The 19,441-nt window shown below is 41.5% G+C and overlaps 1 protein-coding gene across 2 annotated transcripts in view; it reads left to right on the top strand.

Moving 5' to 3' along the window:
* The window catches only part of MBOAT2 (membrane bound glycerophospholipid O-acyltransferase 2), a 240,890-nt gene that overhangs the window by 43,781 nt on the left and 177,668 nt on the right, over nucleotides 1-19,441 (top strand). Inside the window, exon 3 of one of the 2 annotated variants that reach the window (XM_032795186.2) lies at nucleotides 3,211-3,288. In XM_032795186.2, the coding sequence (XP_032651077.1) occupies nucleotides 3,211-3,288 (78 nt within the window). Of the gene's footprint in view, nucleotides 1-3,209; nucleotides 3,289-19,441 lie in introns of those variants that run through there. The other variant, XM_075063689.1, reaches the window with a different exon arrangement.

Here is a 19,441-nt window from a genome sequence, read left to right on the forward strand (position 1 = left end):
TTATGATCAATCCAGCTCCAGAGAGAGTAACTCCTTCTTTTTTCTGTCCTGAATCCCCAGTTGCACTCACAGAAACTCCTCCAAATGCAGGGAACAGTTTGGAATCTGCCATCCTCCAAGAACGTACTTGATTAATAAACTCCACAGAGTCTTAAATCAGCTTTATTACACTGGCATGGTGATTTGGGGTACAGAGAAAGGTCGTAGTGTCCTCTTTGAAAGTAAATATTGAAGCACCCTTAGAGTGTACCTAGCACATAGCTAAAGTGGGTTAATTAAAATATTTAGGTTTATAGTTTTCTATTCACTTGAATGCTATTATAATTGAATTGCATATGACTCAAAGATCAGTCGCACTACTAGTAGATACTTACCTTTCTGTTCTTGTATAAAAGAATTAATACTCTTAGAGACTGAGTGTTAACTTGCTAATATGGATTGCAATTCCACCACAAGGCGTGCTTTTTACAATAACGTATTTGTTGGGTTTCTTGAAGATACATAATCTTGTTCCTGATGTTTAGCTTTTGAATTAAAAAAGAAAATATAGTTATGAAATTCATTGTAACCAATAAGGACTTGAAATAGAAAATAGTAGTGATAATTTTAGATTGTTTTAAAAAGAAATGCTTTTCCTTCTTAGTATTAATTGCCATAAAATAAGACAGATAAGTGGATAAAACATCTTTACAATACACTTTTAAAATATTTAGTATAGCATTTCTTTCTTAAAAAAGAAGTTGCAACAGTGTTAAATCAAAGCCAATATGAATATTAACCTTGTTATATCTCTAATAGGCTAACTCCTGCTGATGCAAGGATCTTTTTGTAATAATGGAGATCCACGTGAATTGGACCTGCTTTTATATCAAAAAGGCTAAGCAGTTTTTGGAAGAAATAAATGCCCAAGATTTATAGGAAAACTTGCCTTATAAATGTCTGTGATAATTGAGCTGAAGGTGACTAGCAACAGCAGCTGATTTTTAGGCTGTATTTGTATGGGAAAGAAAATTTCCAAATAAATTAGTAATATTTTAACCATTTGATCTCTTTTGATAAGATGGTCCCAAAAAGGAGAGAGAGTCTGCCTAATGACGATCAAACATGGAGGGAGCCACCTGATGTAATGGGGTACCACTGAGCCTGCCTGTTCCACCAGCTTGGGTTCCCTCACCCTGTCTTGCTGTGCCAGGCCCTCAGGCCTCCTCTAATACACACACAGACAGGACCAACCCAGTTGCAAAAGGACACAGACACTGAGATCAGTTCTGTGTGGGAAGACTCAGCTCGCGGATTGCCCAGCATTCAAGTGCACCCCTCTCTGGAGTGCAAAATTGTATTGTCTTGCACTGCACAGAAATCTGTACTGTGTAAGCTCATGAAAATCATGCCTTCCCTCAGTGTGGAGGAAGATATGCACAGCTTTTTGCCCCCACTCTCCGAGTTATGAATTGCACAAACTGTTTTTGTTTTCTATAAACCAAGTTTGTTAACTACAAAGAACAGATTTTAAGTGATTATAAGGGATAGCAAACAGATCCAAGTAGATTACTGAGCAAATAAAGCAAGCATGTAAACTAAACTTAATGCACTACTGGCTACAAGTAGTAATTTCTCACCCTAAATGTCATTTTTAAGTAGGTTGTGGAGATTCTTGAAGACAAACTTTTCTTGTCTACAGCTTAGAATTCCAGATATTCTTTTCATGGGCCAGACACCTTCTAGCCTGGTTCCAGTTCTTCTCTTCCCGAGATCAGTCTTAGGTGTTTCCAGCAGTCATCTTGGGTGGGGATTCATTAAAGAACCAACCCTGATTACCTCACTTCAGTGCCTTAAAAAAGATTTACATATGATGGGAATCTGTCTCTCAGTGGGATTCTCCCACCCCTCCCCCAATGGAATCCAGTAACAGGTGACATGATCACATGACCCTGCAGTGTCAAAGCTGCATCCCAGGAAACTTCTCAGTAAGGTGGGGGATTAGCGTATTTAGAGTCCTATCATTCTCCCTAATGGCCCATCCAGACCGATTACATTCTGTCTGGTGGGTGTTTCTCAGATGTAAACACTTTTATAATTGATACATAGTTAATATTCCTAACTTCAGATACAGAAATGATACATGCATAGTAAATCATAACCTTTCCAATGATCTCTCACATGACCCATCTTGCATAAAATGCATCTTTGTTATGCCATATTCATATCATAAACATATTTCTATGAAGAATATGGGGCATAGTGTCACAAATACTATTAAGAAAATAAACTTAAGTGGGAAATTTGTTACCAATGTCATTTTTCAACAGGGAAGTAGGACTTTCTAGCACCATGTTATTTGTAAAAACAATGAGGAAAATGTACAGATAGTCAAAACTGTTTTCATCACTGGATCTTCACCAACTGATGGTGATTTGATTGCCAGTATAAAACAACTTGATGGCAGTGGCCTGGCCCGTGCTGCTTCCCGCAGCTCCCACTGGCCGGGAATGATGAACCTGGGAGCTGTGAGTGGCCATACCTGCAGACGCTCAGGTAACCAAAGTGTCTTGCAGCCTGCCAGGGGCTTACCCTGAACCAGTCGCAAATCAAGTTTGGGAACCGCTGCCGTGATGGGCTGTGTGCGGAAAGTTGCCGACCCCGGTCTAGGAAAACATTGTTGCTGCCATGCTGTACCTGTTCTTTGTATAAGCAGAACATTAGTCCCTACAACTGTCAATTATCATATTTTGCCATTATGTGAAAAGTGAACTGCAAAATGCGAACTTTACTTACACCGTCTACTGTTTGTGTATGATGTGCGAAGACTAATTCTCACAACTCAAGCTCCCAGCATGCTCTTCCTCAGATAAGGGAGAGCTCCACTCAGGTTATAGGCTTGTGTGAGACAACTGTTCAGATCATTTAAAGATGTCAAGGTCCTCTGTAAAAGAGAGTGGATAAGGGACCTGATACTTTGAATGCAAAAAGCTCTCAAACAGATACTTTTATAAGAAAATAGTGAAGCGTAAAAGTTGGTGGGTTTTTTTGTTTTTCAGTTACCTACCTTAAAATAGATTTAAAGGAGATCTTCTTTTTAAACGTGTAACAACTACTGATGGATTAAAAATCTAACTTTGTTTTCATTTCAAGTAAGGAAAACATATATATGTGCTAGACTGTTGATAATGAAAAATGATTACCTGGAGTGACTATTATAATTTTTTCTAGGTATGCCTTACATTTTGTTGTACAAAGTGGAATTTCCTACTATATCATGATCATAATAGGAGTGGAAAATATGCACAAGTAAGTATTGGATTTCTTTATTTAAATTTAAAGTTATTTAAATGGAGAATATAAACAGTTATTTAGAAAGTTGCTGTATAGCTGTTTATAAGAACAAATAAGGTTTATATCTGCATATATTTCTCTTACTGACACGCTTTATATCTTGTAACTGTGCCTAATATGTCATATTGCTGTTGGCATTAGAATATCAAAACATTTCAGTATTTGAATTGCGCTAAAGATGGCTTGTTTGTAGGGAAAAACACCATCCTTTTTGTCTGCTTTGTCTGTTTGAAATGCTGAGCACTTACTCCATTTACTGTCTGCAGAAAGAAACCCTGAGGCAGCATTGTAATTCTCAATGTATAGCTGTTAATACATTTCTCATTGGTTAATCATAAAAAGTCTTAGATTGCAAATACATGGTTAATCCATATTAATACAATTTTATAACTCTCAATACTAATAGAAGGAAAAGATCCTGGGATGAGAAGAGGGTTTGTGTGATTAAAATGCCATTGTTTTTTGTTGTTTTAAAAAGGAAGAAAAAAACACATGAAAAAGTATTCACATTAGGATACTATTTTAGTCTGATAATAATAGAATCATAGAAATGTATGATTGGAAGGGACCTCGAAAGGTCATCTAGTCCAATCCCTTGCACTGAAGCAGGACTAAGTATTATCTACATTATCTCTGACCAATATATTTGTCTACACTGTTCTTAAAAAGCTCCAGTGACAGAAATTCCACAACCTTCTTAGGTGATTTATTCCAGTGCTTAACTACTCTTACAGTTAGGAGGTTTTGCCACAGTCTAACCTGAATCTCCTTTGCTGCAATTTAAAACTAAAACAGAGATCTAATTATGTAATAGCATTCACGTGTTTTTTTTCTTTAAAGGGAACAAATGAAAAGGGATGTTTTAAAAATGAATTATATGTATACATTAGATAAAGGCCCCAACTGAGTTTAGGGCCCCATTGTACTAGGCATCATACAAATGCATAGTAAGAGACTTAATTCCCTGAAGAGATTACTTAAAAAAACAACACAGGCAAAGCAAGGGAGGGGAAACAGAAAGGAGATGTAATTTTGTACTGCTGATGTCTCTCAATTGCCCCAGATTATCTTTGAGGGGAAAGGGAGAGTATAGGGCCTTGGCTACACTTGGAGGTCTGCAGTGCTAGGAGTTACAGCTGTCTTCGTACGGCTGTGTAGGGAAAGCGCTGGAGTGTGGCCACACTGACAGCTACCAGCGCTGCAGTGTGACCACATTTGCAGCATTTGCAGCGCTGTTGGGAGTGGTGCATTATGGGCAGCTATCCCACAGAGCACCTCGTCCCAATTTGCTGCTGGGGGTTGTGGGAAGGGGACGGAAGGGTGCGGGTCATTCCGCTTCCTGTTCCAACGACCCGTGGTGCATCGCTTCCCTTTTCAGCCGTTTGGTGCCATTGTGATTCTGCCGCGTGTGATTTCAGGAAGAATGGAGCCCGAGCTGCTTAGGATGTTGCTGATGAATGTTGCCAGCACATCCCGTCTGGCAGTTGATCTATTCCTTATGCTCCAAAGTGACAGTGAGAGCTCAGATGATGAAATAGATGCTGCTGACACTGCTGACACTAAATTGCTTGTGGCAGTAACGGACGTGCTCTGCAGCGTGGAACGCCGCCTTTGGGCTCGGGAAACAAGTACTGAGTGGTGGGATCACATCGTCCTGCAAGTCTGGGATGACGAGCAGTGGCTGCAGAACTTTCGGATGAGAAAAGCCACTTTCATGGGACTGTGTGCTGAGCTCGCCCCAACCCTGCAGCGCAAGGACACGAGACTGAGAGCTGCCCTGTCAGTGGAGAAGCGGGTGGCTATTGCAGTCTGGAAGCTGGCAACTCCAGACAGCTACCGATCGGTCGCAAACCAGTTTGGAGTGGGAAAGTCGACCGTTGGAATAGTGGTGATGCAAGTATGCAGGGCCATTAATCGCATCCTGTTCAGACGAACCGTGACTCTGGGGAATGTGCAGGACATTCTGGATGGCTTTGCACAAATGGGTTTCCCTAACTGTGGAGGGGCGATAGATGGGACGCATATTCCTATTCTGGCACCACCCCACCTAGCATCCGAGTACATTAATCGGAAGGGGTATTTCTCTATGGTTCTCCAGGCGCTTGTGGATCACCGTGGGCGTTTCATTGACATTTACACAGGCTGGCCTGGAAAGGTGCATGATGCACGCATCTTTCGGAACAGTGGCCTGTTCAGGAAGCTGCAGGCAGGGACTTTTTTCCCAGACCGGAAGATCACAGTAGGGGACGTCGAAATGCCCATTGTGATCCTTGGAGACCCCGCTTACCCGTTAATGCCTTGGCTCATGAAACCGTATACAGGGAAGCTTGACAGGAGCAAGGACCGGTTCAACTACAGGCTGAGTCGGTGCCGAATGATTGTGGAGTGTGCTTTTGGCCATTTAAAAGGGCGCTGGCGATCTCTGTATGGGAAGCTAGACTTGGGGGAAAGCAGCATCCCTGCGGTTATATCCGCGTCCTGTACCCTCCATAATATTTGTGAAGGGAAGGGTGAAACATTCAGTCAGGAATGGACCTCTGAGGTTCAACGCCTGGAGGCTGAATTTGCACAGCCAGAGAGCAGGGCTACTAGAGAGGCCCAGCACAGGGCTACAAGGATTAGGGATGCCTTGAGGGAGGAATTTGAGGCTGAAAGCCAACAGTAATGTTTGGTGCCTTGCACGGGAGTGAAGTGCAGTGGTTACAATGTTAGTAGGAATCTGTTTTTCCTAAAATGATTTGCAGTGCCTGTTTCTTTCCTGGGCTACGGTATCTTTCACTTTCTGCAATAATAAAGACTGTTTTCAAAGCCAAGAATTCATTTATTGAAAAGAAAATAACTTTCTTGACAGACACACAACATTTTGGGAACCTAAAAGGGCAGGGGGGTGGGGTGGTGAACTGTACAGTCACAGGTTTGAATATGTCCTGTCTGGAGTGCTGTGCAATGACTGCTGCACTTCAGGATGAAAATACTGCATGGTGATGGGGGTTGAGTGCAGAGGGTAAGGGTCGTAATTCTCAGGGCTGGTTGGTGAACGTACAGGTGTTGGGGGCAGCTGGTGGTGGTAAGAACCTGGATGCTGGGGAAGGGGGTTTGGAGCTGACATTGGGGCACAAGGGAAAGAGCTTTGGGACGGGGGGGGGGCGGTGCGGTAGTGCTCTGCCTGCATGGCTACGAGCGCCTGGATAGAGTCCGCTTGGCGCGCCAGGATGCTTATCAGCTGCTTTGTGCTTTTCTTCCTGGCCGCTGCGTTTCTCTGGCGGATCCTGCTTTCCCTTTCCCTCCAGTCCTGCAGTTTTTTATTCTCTCTCGGAGAGTGATCCATAACTGTTTGCAGCAGGTCATCTTTGCTTCTTTGCGGCTTCTTCCGCAGGTTTTGGAGTCTTTGAGCTGCTGTTAACACGGGCAGCTGAGAACTCAAGGTCGCTTGTGGAAAGGAAAAAAAGGCAACAGTTAACAGAGGCAGCATTGTTTATATCTCAGACAGTTATTCCCACACAGTGAAGGAGTTTACAGTCTTCACTTTAGCATAATTTTCCCATACCAAAGAGAGTGCACATAACCCACAGGAGCCCCGAAATGGTGAGTAAGGGGGACTGATTGCTTCAGGGCTGTGCTGGGGTTTCTGTGCATTGGGGAAAGCAAACAGCTGCGGGGGGCACCTACACTGAACACTCTCCCAACATTTTCCACAGAAGTTAATCGTGGAAGATATCTCGCTGCTGCGGGTCACCTGGGAAGAGCGGGAGGGTCTTCTACAGCAATGCAGATTCTGCCCTGGCCCCTATGCAGCTTGCCTGTGTGCAGCAATGGTCCCCCCACCCGTCGCGGCACAGTGGCATGGACGCTTTAGCCTAACTGGGACAAGGACCACAGTGGCTCTCTCTATAAACATGCGCAAGTGCATTGCCCACACTGTGGCTGAAACTTTTGAAGAGATTACCGAGGCCGATTACCGCGATGTGATAGACCACATCAATGGGCTATTCCACATCTAGGCATGCATGCAGCCCTAACCCTCCTTCCTCTCCCGAAACATTTCCATCCAGAAAATAAAAGCCGCTTACCGGGAACCCGCTCCTCTGCTTGTCCTTCACCAGGTACCAGCTGCTGTGACTGGATACCTTCCTCCTGGCTTGAGAAGAGCTCCTGGCTGCATGCCTCCTGGGACTCTGGGGTGTCTCCCCCCATCCCAGTACCCTCACTCTCGGTTTCCTCCTCCTCCTCTGCGTCCACCTCCCCCCCACCCCTCTGAAGTGTCCATCGTGGTTGTCGGATTGACGGTGGGGTCACCCCTAAGTATTGTGTCCAGCTCTTTGTAAAAACGGCAGGTCGTGGGGGCAGCACCAGAGTGGCGGTTTCCCTCATGGACTTTGCAATAGGCACTCCGCAGCTCCTTCACTTTAACCCTGCACTGCACCGCGTCCCGGTCATGGCCCCTTTCCAGCATGGCCCTTGGTATCTGCCCATAGGTATCGTAATTCCTACAGCTGGAGCACAGCTGTGACTGCACAGCTTCCTCCCCCCAAACACTGATGAGGTCCAGCAACTTGCCATTGCTCCATGCGGGGGCTCGTTTAGCGCATGGAGGCATGGTCACCTGGAAAGAGTCACTGATTGCACTCCATGCCTGGCTGAGCAAACAGGAAGGGGATTTTTAAAATTCATGGGGCATTTAAAGGGCGGGTCACCTGAGGCCAGGGCAGTAGAGTTCGAACTGATGAGCAGAGTGGCTGAGCAGGCATTCTGGGGTACCGGTGAATACCTCTGGAGGCCAATAACAGCGCTTTTGGTGGCCACACTGGCAGAGCAGTGCTGCATCACCAGTGCTACAGTCGTTATTCCCCAGGCAGAGGTGGAGTACATGCAGCGCTGTAGCCAGGGAGATACAGTGCTGTATGTGCCTTGCAAGCGTGGATGGTGAGTAAGTTGCAGTGCTGTAAAGCCACCACCAGCACTGCAACTCTCCAGTGTAGCCAAGGCCTAAGTGTTCAGTTGTGTGTGTGTGTGTGTGTGTGTGTGTGTGAGAGAGAGAGAGAGAGAGAGAGAGAGAGAGAAACACACACACACATGCACTTTATATTCCTGCCTTGGAGTCAACAGAACCCACCTAGTTTTATTTAGCAGCAAAAACTCTCTGCAAGATTTTAGAATCTGGCACCCTATTACCCTGTTACACCTTCTTACTCCCAACTTCCACACGGGAAGGGGTTTCCTCTGTCAGAGCCCCAAGGTTCCTCAAAGTTCAACTCTCTGGTTTCTTGCCCCAACTCATTGTGGTTATGAAATTTTCATGTCAAAAGCACAGAATGGAGATCCCTTGAGAGCTCATCAATAACATGTCCAAAACAGTTGCCATGTCATGCAGCACAAGAATCCCCCTTCCACTGTGGGCCGCATACGTGTACCCTGTACCATTTCCTGTCACCACTGAGAAACCCATATTTGATTTAGTGATCTTGATTTCCTGCGTGACAGGTGCAAGTGTTTACTAGGTTACAATTTAGATAACACCATGCAGCTTTTCTCTTTTAATGAAAAATATTAATTTCTGCATATGAAATGTTCTTTTTTTCAAAACTGATGCCAAAGGACAAAAGAATTATGCAGTTAATGTTTCATCTTAATCTTTTTCATTCATAAAAAGCTCTGTCATTTGCAGTAAATCCCAAAGAGAATACATTTGAAATAAATAAATGGAAACATAAATTATTTTCGTATGGAAACATAGCTTCCTTTTAGTTAGCACAAATGCTGAAGGATTAAAGGAAAAATATTCAATCAGTATTTTTGTTTCAGCACCCTCTTATTTTAATTACCACTTTTAATTTAATTGTGTGCACCCTAGTGAATCAAGTTCATCCCTAATGTAAGGAGGCACAACTCCCTTGAAATCAGTAGAGTTGTGGTAAATTAAATCTGAGATAAATATGGCCCAGTGCAATGAAATATCTTCACTGCGTTAGGGCAAGAAACTACATCAGTCTGCATGTGGAAATCAGTATTTGGACCTTACTGTAGGTAGCCTTTAAGTGTACTTAAAACATCTGTACTATAACAGATTTAAAGCTAAAACCTGAAATATACTTGCACATCTTGTTTGGTGTCTAGAATTATTGACCTATTTCATAATTATGCTTCTGATAAAGGTAAAAAACTTAATGAAACACCACTGTTGAGATTTTAAACACCCAGGAGTGTAGCAGTTCAGTTATGGGTTTCCTGCAAGAGAAAGTTGTCTTTTATTCTGTAATGCTCTATAGGGGAGAAAAAGAGTTGCTTCTGTCTCTAGTGCTTTCAGCCTTTAATGCGCATAAGTTGCCCTTGTATTTAAAAAATGCTCCTGGATGTTGGACCAGTACTGAAAACAGTTGTACAAATTTATCTTCTCAGGGGAAGTGCCTGCTGTGCTGTTGTATATGCTAGTGTAACACCAATATGGATGGTGAAACACTGATGTTGAAGCCACACCTTGTGGTCCTCCCCAGTGCAGTCCAACAATGCTGCTTCCTACACTGCGCTTTAATGGTCATTCTTTTAGCAAACTGGAGCAGCATCTGCAAGATGTATCTGCTTTTGTTTAGCCTTGTTGATGAAGACAGATAACTACAGCTCAGTTACTTGTTCTTATTGGAATGTTTTTTATTTATACCATGATAGGAAGGTCAGCAGAGCCAGTCTAACGACCCAAGGTTTGAGTAGATTTATGCAGAATATTTTCACCCTTTGAGAGTATGCTCTCTGGGCTGACTGTGATCCCATGCCTCTAATGCTTTTAGTCTGTCTTTGGTAATGTGCGCTCCGGGTGAATCTTGAAGTCTTTAGATAATGGCAGTGCATTTGTTAAGAAAGGGGAAATTTGAGTTTCATTTCATGGTATCTAGCAGGGTGGATTTGATTTAAATCACTAGTCAGGAAGACTTGATTTGGCTTTCTGCATAAAAGTACATTCTTGTTGGTTGTTATAACCTTAATACATATTCTTCACAACTCAGAGATGTAGGTTTCATTTTTAGATGGTACAGTACGCACTATACATTTTTAAACGGTGATTTCTTTTGTTTGATTAGTTTTACAGCGTTATCAGAAAATGAATGATTATTGGGTTATTTCATTTCAAAGGTAATTGAAGCAGATAGTTCACCTCCTGATGACTTCATAACTATCTCCGATTCAACAGGCTAATCATTAATATTTGGAGGATTTTCTTGCCATGCTGTATGAGGAGGAGAACATCACCAGACAGACATTTAAATTGTTTTATTTAACTGAAACAACAATGTTAAGTATTCTGGATTTTTTTTTCAACAGCAAACACATATTTAACAAAACAAGCATATGTCCCTCGCTTCTCACATTTCTCTCCAGACTTCTTCTCCTTGTCCAGATCTATTCTGCCCCCCAACAATCTTCTATTCATTGAACTTTTTGAAACTTTGCACTTTTAGAGAGAGGTAAAGGATTGACTCTCTGTACACAAATTTGCAGAAGGACAATAGAGTTGAGGTCTGTTATTTCTCACCTCTATATATTATTTATTTGTTTAAAAACATTTTTGCTGTTGAAAAGCATGTTACCTCTGGAGACACAAATCCACAGTTTGAGAACTGTAAAACGAAGTATCTTTGATGGTATCTTTTAGATTGAGCACTGAGCCCCATTGGGTAGATAGAAAGATTAACCTAAATAATAATCTATACAGAATCCCCTGGAACCTCATAAAATTGGGTCCCTAATCCATGAACCGTTGGAACTAATTTAGAAAACTGTTCTTAAACATTACACGAATATATTGTCTCATACTCTAGAATTAGAATTTTTAATCCCTATTCCCTGATGCGATATCTTTGATCTATAATGTATCTTAATTAAAACTAGCTTTAGATGGGTTTTTCCTCAAAAAGCATTTTATCAAAAAAAAACCTATTTTTGATATTTTTTAAAAAAAATCATTGATTTTTATCCATGCTGCTATCTAGACACTTGCAGCTTCCGTTAGTTAACCATCTGTAGTATTACCTCAGACACTGAGGATTGGATATCAAACGTTAATCTATGAATTCCTGCTTGGCTACATTTAAATCATGTTATATTGGTAGAATAAAAAAACTGAAGGGTTAAACTGATGTTTTGAGAAGTTGTAGTATTCACAAGCTCAAATTTTTGGACCAATGGTGACTAAATTGTAGTAATGTTTGTTGATTGCCCTTACACGAAGCAATGAATCTTGAAACTGAGGTGTTATTTTGAAAAGAAAATACATTCCTTTGGAATTAATAAGTTTTAGAAGGCAAATGGCTCAGTAAGGTACACCTCTACCCCGATATAACGTGACCCGACATAACATGAATTCAGATACAACATGGTAAAGCAGTGCTCTGGGGGGGGCGGGAGTGGGTGCTCTGGCGGATCAAAGCAAGTTCAATATAATGCGGTTTCACCTGTAACACGGTAAGATTTTTTTTTGGCTCCCAAGGACAGCGTTCTATTGAGGTAGAGGTGTAATTCTAAGTTTTCTGCATATGTTACAGAACTCCTCTGTCTTGCTCTATGGTTGTGGAGTGCCCTTTAATGCTGATTTATAGACATTCTTCCCTCCCCCTCCCGTGCTTGATTTTAAAAGGAAGTGTCTGTTCACTGCTTGAAAAGAGCTATATTAGCTGTTCTGAAAGAGGTGACTTGATCAGGGCAGTTAAAGAAGAAGAGGTTCCTAGGCAACTGTTTTTTTTCTGCATAATTACTCATTTTATGGTCAGTAAATAAGCTGCATGTGCCTGTGAGTAAATGGAATTTAGTGTCAATAGCAGTCAGACTTTAAGGCGCAGTACTGCTCTGCTGAAATCAGTGGATGTTGTGCCATTGTCTTGAGTGGGAGTTGGAACAGGTCCAGGGAGCTCTTTCTTTCTTTCTTTATTTTAAAATGAGAAATTGGTAAAGCTGGTGTCTCATTAGAAGGTAATCTGTCGGTTGATGCTGATCCATGTTATTTAGGCCTGTCATTAGGAGAAGTCTGTGTTCTGCTTTGTGCTGAAAGTCTTTGGAAGATTGTGGGTCTCTTGCTTGTGATGCTGAAAATATAGGGTTAGGCTGTTTTTACTTTATATTAGTGACTTTTAAACTGCTTACTACATGAATTTGTTTTTTATCAATACATCTCAATTTGTTTTCATAACTTAGAAAGATAAGCTGCATTTATAAATAATTGAGAGGTTTGAAATATCTAGTGGTTATGCACAATTTTTTCTGTACATGTTTCATACGTTTTTGTTTTTAGCAGACCTTGATTGTTGTCAATATATATAATATAAATTTTTCCTCAGCATTTCACACAGTCTCTAGGTCAGAGGATTGTTAAAGTGGTCCACTCAATGAGAGTTTTCATAGAGAGAGTGTCTTGTGGATTGTCTTCCTTCCCACTCACTATCATGTGGAACACCTCCCATTCAGGACTTATGTATCCTCATTGTGGAACTACAGCAATTGCTTATGTGGAAAAGTACTATTAAAAAGTTAATATATTTTAGCTATCTCTTAATGCAATTTAGCAACTAGAAGTAAGGCAACACAATGTGCCCACTGTTCATGGACCACGATTCAAGAATCTCTGTTCTAGGTTATTTATCAGATATGGATTCTGAAGTGTTAGTTAAACAGAACACTGGGCACTTAGCAATGGTGCTTGAGTGGTGTTTTTGAGCTCTATTGTTGTTTTAAACAGATCACAAATAAAACCTCTGGCAAATCCCTATTTTTCACCTTTTATGGTAGAATTACAGCTATAATTAGCACCTGAGAAATCTACAAATGGGCTGGGTATTGAATGAAATTGGAGTCCTGCAACATCACTTTCTTATTGTGGATATTGTCGGGGGGGTGGGGAACAAGTAGGCTGTTAAATTTTTTAAGTGGATAAAGGGACAGAAAGACAAGGACGAGGAGGCTGGAGATAGCGGTCTAGATGCACACACTTCTGCAGGTAGGTCAGAATGAAAATATTTTTCCTAGGTTTGTTTCTTGTAATCTTTTTAAAAATTTGGCATTAGAATTTTATATTACCCAGCTCAAATTGCAAAATTACAGTCAATGAAAGATTTTTAAAATCATTGTTTAATGCGTAGAGTCAGGTTAAGCTGGAACAAGCAAAAGCTTTGTTCCTCAGTTTGAACTAGTTTGCCTAGCATGCTAAATGAGGTGCTTTATTGAACTTTTAACTGAGACATTTGACTAAATTTCATGGGCTCAATCACAGACAAATTTACTGTAGGATAGAATATAGTTTGAATTGCTGTGAAAGCTAAGATGAGAGTGAAATTTCTTTTTTCTTAAGTCATACTTAGAATTAAATATAGAATGGGCCAAGCAAACATTCCCAGCTTTGATTAAGGATAACAAGATGCTTCCGCCTCAAACCCCCCAAAAAAATCCCAACCCGGACAACCACTGCAGAAGGAGAAAAGAATTAGAAATCATAGCCTCTTGCAGCATGTTAAATGGAACAAAACCTTTTTGTGTAAAGCAGATATTGTGCAGTTGGGGTCAAATTGTGATCATATATAGGTGGGAAAAGTTCACTGCATGCCTTATAAAGGTCCCAAGGAATCTCACGAAGATAACTGAGGAACCTGACTAAGATGACTAGGGCTATAAATCTCTGGTTGCCAGGAAGAAGATGGAGATACTTTCTAAAGAACAAGATTATTTCCCCCCTAAAAATCAGGCATTTGATCTGTGATAAATATGGAGGTGCTTTTTACCAGTTAACTGTATTTTACAGGAAAAAAGGTCTGAAATAGCCTTACTACTTCCCCCCAAGTTGCAGTTATTCTCCTCCTCTTATGTTCCTCAGATATTTGGTTCAATTTGCAAGTCAAAATTTTGGTGCTCTGCGGAGCAACATAGTGGCACAGACACCAGTGTTCCTTCTGTTCTTCCTCTCTTAAGATTCAGATTTCTCTGTCCTCTGGACTCTTTCAACATGATGGCTTCTTCTTTTTAAAAAAACAAACAAAAAAAAAAGTATTGACTCTGTGAATTAGATCTCTGTTCAGCAGTTTTTCTTCTCATTGTGACCCTCTGACACCTGTCAGTAGCCTTTGATACCATAGACCAGACGCCAATCTCATTTTCCTCTAAAAAGGTATAAACGCACTTGTACCTTTAAAAGATCAATAGCAAGACTGTCTCTGGCCTTTAGAATTTACTTCCCTTGTAGCTGGCCAAATCGTTTGTGTGGTGCCTTCGGGGCATGATGCAAGGCATTATCATTGGATTGTGGTTGTGTGTGTTTATTAATACTTAGTATTTTCATCTTCAAAGCTCTTTATTAACATACTAATTAATTAAGTCAGTTAGTTCTTTATCTGTTATTTCTGACAACATAATTGCTTCTACTTGAATAGCTGGTAGTAGAAGCTGGCAATAGGGGTTCCTAAATGAGGCTCCACATGGGTTAGTTCTGCCTAGTTGATGGTTTTTAATTTAGTATAAGTACCTGATTCCTGTGGCATTACACACACTATATAGTAACAATATTTTAGTGTACTAAACAGGAATAGCAGTTGGGAATGTTTGTGTTTATTGCTGAATAAATTTTTTGTTTATTTTTTTAACTTGACTATTAAATAGAGTGCAGTCTTTAGGACTGTAAAGTATGAAAAATATATTTTCCTGTTAGGAAAAGGACTTATGTGTATTGTTGTAGCACCTAGAAGCCATAGTCATATACCAGGACCATTGTGCTAAGCACTCGGCAAATGAAGAACAAAAAAGATTTGACCTTGCCCCAAAGAGCTTACAGTATAATACTAGAGGCAACAGATGATGGATACAGGCAGATGGAATAAGACAGGGAAACTGTGACACAATGCTGGTCAACTTGATCAGAAGTGGACTTAGCATACCAGCAGTCTAGCAGCTGTCAAGTTTTCATGGAAAAGAAGAGAGTTAAGAAGGGGCTAGAAGGAGGATAATGAGGTAGCTTTGCAGATGTTTACTAGGCACTCCTCCCAAGTGTGGGGGGAGCACAGGAGAAAGCACAAGGGTGCTTGTTTGAAAATTTAACAAGTGGAGACTGGTGTCCTTGGCTGATTGGCGACGGGGTCAACATCTCAAAAGTGATTTGAGAGACTGTGAAAGGTGTAGAAAGTGAAGACAAGTTATTTATTAGATGTGATGGAGAAGGGGGAACCAGTGGAGAGATGCAAAGAAACGGGTGACGTGGTCAACGTGATGGGCTAGGAAAAAAATCTTTGCAGCAGTATGCTGAATTCATATGAGTGGGACAAGATGGCATTTATCAAGGTCAGAAAGAAAAATGTTGCAATAATTGAGATAAGAGTCTGGAAAAGGTTTTTAGTTGTGTGGGTGAATAAGAAGTTACACAGAAAGAATCAGTAAGATTTAAACATAGCCTGGATATGAGGGCAGAAAGAGAGGTCTGAACTGAAGATGACATCCAGGTTACATGTTTGAGTAATGAGAAGGATGGTGCAGTTTTGTCAATGGTAGCAGAGAAAGGTGGTAATGGGAGCAGAGAGGAACACGAGACTTTCTGTTTTTATACACATTGAGCTTGACATTCACAAAGAGGTATCCGAGAGTCAGGCTTAGATTTTAATTAGGAGAAATAAGAAAGTAAATCTCTAAATTGTCACCATAGAGATGGTAGTTGAATTTGTGTTTGTGCATGAGGTTATCCACAGATACGATGTAAAGGGAGAAGAGAAGTGGATCAGGACAGCTCTGAGAAATCCGTTGCTTCTCCCAAAAAATTGAGAGGGAGGAAAATCTTCCAAAAGATGTGCTGAAGTAGCAATTAGAGAGATGGGAGGAAAACCAGAGGACAGGCATTGAAGCCAAGGGAGGACAAGATTTCAAGAGGAGCTTGGCTGATGGTGTACAAGGTGGCTGACAAGTCACAGAGGATGAGGATGCAGTACTGGTTCTGGTTCTGAGCTTTGGCTAGAAAGAGGTTTGTGACGGGTTCCCTCTGGGGTACCGCCAGGAACTGGGGTACCACTGAGCTCCCTGCCCCAGCATGCTGGACTCCCTCTCACACTGTGATGCTGTGACAAGCTGCAGAGCCCTCTGGCCTGCACTTTCACCAGCAGACATGCAGGTAGGGACACTCCCAGCTGCAGTTACATGGAGACTCTCTGGCCAGCCCCTGCATTGAAGGCTACAGCTAAGGCTACTCCCAGTTCCCCAGGTACAGATCCCCTTTGGAGTATAAACCCAAAATTATACCCTCTTGTGCTGCACAGGGAACTGTACAATGTAAGCTCATAAAATTTGCCCCCTCCCTCACTGTAGAGAGGAAAATGCAACAGCTTTTACCCTTGAGTTATGATTCCCACACACTTAACTCCAACTCACTGCTTTAAATAAAGCAGAAACAAGTTTATTAACTACAGAAGATGGATTGTAAATGATTATAAGTGATATTAAACAGATAGCAAATTACCTAGCAAATAAACAAACTCTAGCTAAGAGATAATATCAGCAGGCTGCAGATTCTTATGGGGCAAGCTGCATTTGCTTTACTGCTTGGAATCCCCAGATGTTTCATTCACAGGCTAGAAATCCCTTTAGCCTGGGTCCAGCACTTCCCCCAGTTCAGTCTTTGTTCCTCAGGTGTTTCCAAGAGTTGTCTTGTGTGGGGAATGAAGAACACCAGACTGTCACTCCCTGCCTTATATAACTTTTGCATATGGCAGGAACAGTTTGTTTCAAAGCCTGGTTCCCAGATCAGTCTGTGGAAAAATACTGACATTCCAAGATGAAGTCCAGCATCATGTGGTCTGACCACATGTCCTTGTAGAGTTATAGCATCCATTACTCACAGACTGTTTGAAGTGTTCTCAGGAAGGCACATCAGCTGGGAGAAAGCTTTTCCTAAGGCCTGTTGTTTTTATCTAATGGCCTATTGCCCACAATAGGCCCTTCCTCACCCACTACCTAGACTGAGAGCATTTTGTCTAGTGGGCATTACTCAGATGTAACTATATTTGAAATACAGATACATAATCAATATTCATAACTTTAGATACAAAAATGATACCTACATACAAATAGGATAATCATATTCAGGAAATCATAACTTTTCCAATGACATCTCACATGACTTATTTTATTAAAATATATCCTAATTATGTCATAATCATCATAATATCACTGTGAAGAATATGGCGTGCAGTGTCACAGAGGTCACTAGAGACCTTGGTGAGAGGGGTTTCAGTGGAGTGCGAGAGGGGAAAACGCAGATTGGAGGGGATCTGGAATGGAATTGGAGGAGAGGAGCTCCAGACAGGGATTGTAAAGAGCATGTTCAAGGAGTGTAGAGATGAAAGGGAGATGAGGTGGTAGCTGAAAGGCAAGTGGGGTCAAAGGTAGGTTTTTTTTAAGATGAGAGAAACTAGAGCATACTTGTGAAAGAAGAAAGATTAAGGGGAAGGATAAGGTAGGGAATGGGAGTGGACATGAGAGACATCAGAAGATGAGATGGGGTCACTGGGGCAAGTGGAGGGTTACAGGTGGGAAGAAGATGAGAAACTTTGTGTCTGTGACAGGGGAGAAGGAGATCTAGAGAGTTGTCAGAAGGGAAGGGAGACTGAAGGGAGAGGAAGGTCACACCATGTTTTGTCAATGGTCTCTTGGAAGAATTTGGGGTGGTCCCAGGTGGGGAGAAAAGTGGAGGCAGGAGGTAGAAAAGGGTTTAAGAAGTGAGTCAGATGTGCCTGGAATAGTGGGTGTGAGATTCAACTAATTTAGAGAAATGGAGTTGTTAGCTAGGAAGATAACAAATTTGTAGTGGAGGAAATCAGTCTAGTCATTGAATTTCTGCCAAATAAGCTCTGGAGCGTGAGAGGAAGCTAATGTTAGCAGTGAGCCAGGGCTGAGGGTTGGCAAGGCAGATCTTGTGATGGGAAAGAAGGGCAAGAGAAGGACAAAGGGAAGAAGAGTGGAGGAGGGTTTTCATAGGAATGAGAAGCTGTACTCACTTTTCCCATCCCCACTCATCCAACAAACAGAAACTTTATCCTTATGTATTACTGATTAGAAATGCTCTGACGTTCAGCTGGAACCTGCTATGGAAATGCCATTGCGCTTGTGCCCAGTGGTAGGAGGGAAAGTGTTACATTCCAGGGACTTTCTGCTATCTAAGAAGATGGAATGGCAGGGAATCATGCCGCCAACGACCTGAGACATCAACTAATGAGTTTCAGAAGAAAAGCTCAAAATAGGATGTCTATGAGAAGCTTTCTGCCTCTGCCAAAAAAATTGTCAGGATTCTAGCAGAATGGAGCCATTTAATCTGTCTGCACACAGTTAATTATCAAGAGATAGTGGCTCAGCAGGAGTTCCTGTGGGGTATGGCTGACAACAATCCTATTCTCCCTTCAGAAGGCTTCTAACTAACAGCAGTAAGGTGTTTTAGATAAAGAAATCTTGGACAAACAGGTAATCCTTTTGCTCTCTCAAGACACCCTGGCTGAAGAAAGAGACTTTTTTTGCTCTAGTGGGATGGCCAAAGATGTCTCTTTAATGCCCCCCACACCTCCTGGTTGTACGTATGTGGTATATTAAAATGACACAATCAATTTTGAAGCTGAATCAGTTTCAAAAAAGGAGTAAGTCGTAGTTTCAGCTGCTACACCTATTCCTGAGTCCTCTGATTAGTTTTTGTGTATCTTCAATCAGTTTCCTATTTTAAACTGATATTTCTCTACGTTGCTATATAAACTATCTGCACAAACAGAAGAAACTAATTGCACACAACTGGTGTCAACTACATGTACTAGAAATATGGAAAATATATCTTCTTTGATCTTTCAGTTAAAGTAATCTTGAATGTTACTTGTTTTATGCACACGTTTTATACATAAGTGATGTTTGTTTAAAACATTTAAAGCATTCCCTTATCAAACTGCACTGCCCTAGTGTTTGAACTGAACCCTAGGCTATGTCTACACTACGGGCTAAATTCGAATTAGCTTAAACCGATTTTATAGAACAGATATTATAAAGTCGATTGTGCGCGTCCACACTAGGAACATTAATTCAGTGGTGTGCGTCCATGGTCCGAGGCTAGCGTCGATTTCTGGAG

This window comes from Chelonoidis abingdonii, chromosome 3 (assembly GCF_003597395.2).
Source record: "Chelonoidis abingdonii isolate Lonesome George chromosome 3, CheloAbing_2.0, whole genome shotgun sequence".
NCBI lineage: Eukaryota > Metazoa > Chordata > Testudines > Testudinidae > Chelonoidis > Chelonoidis abingdonii.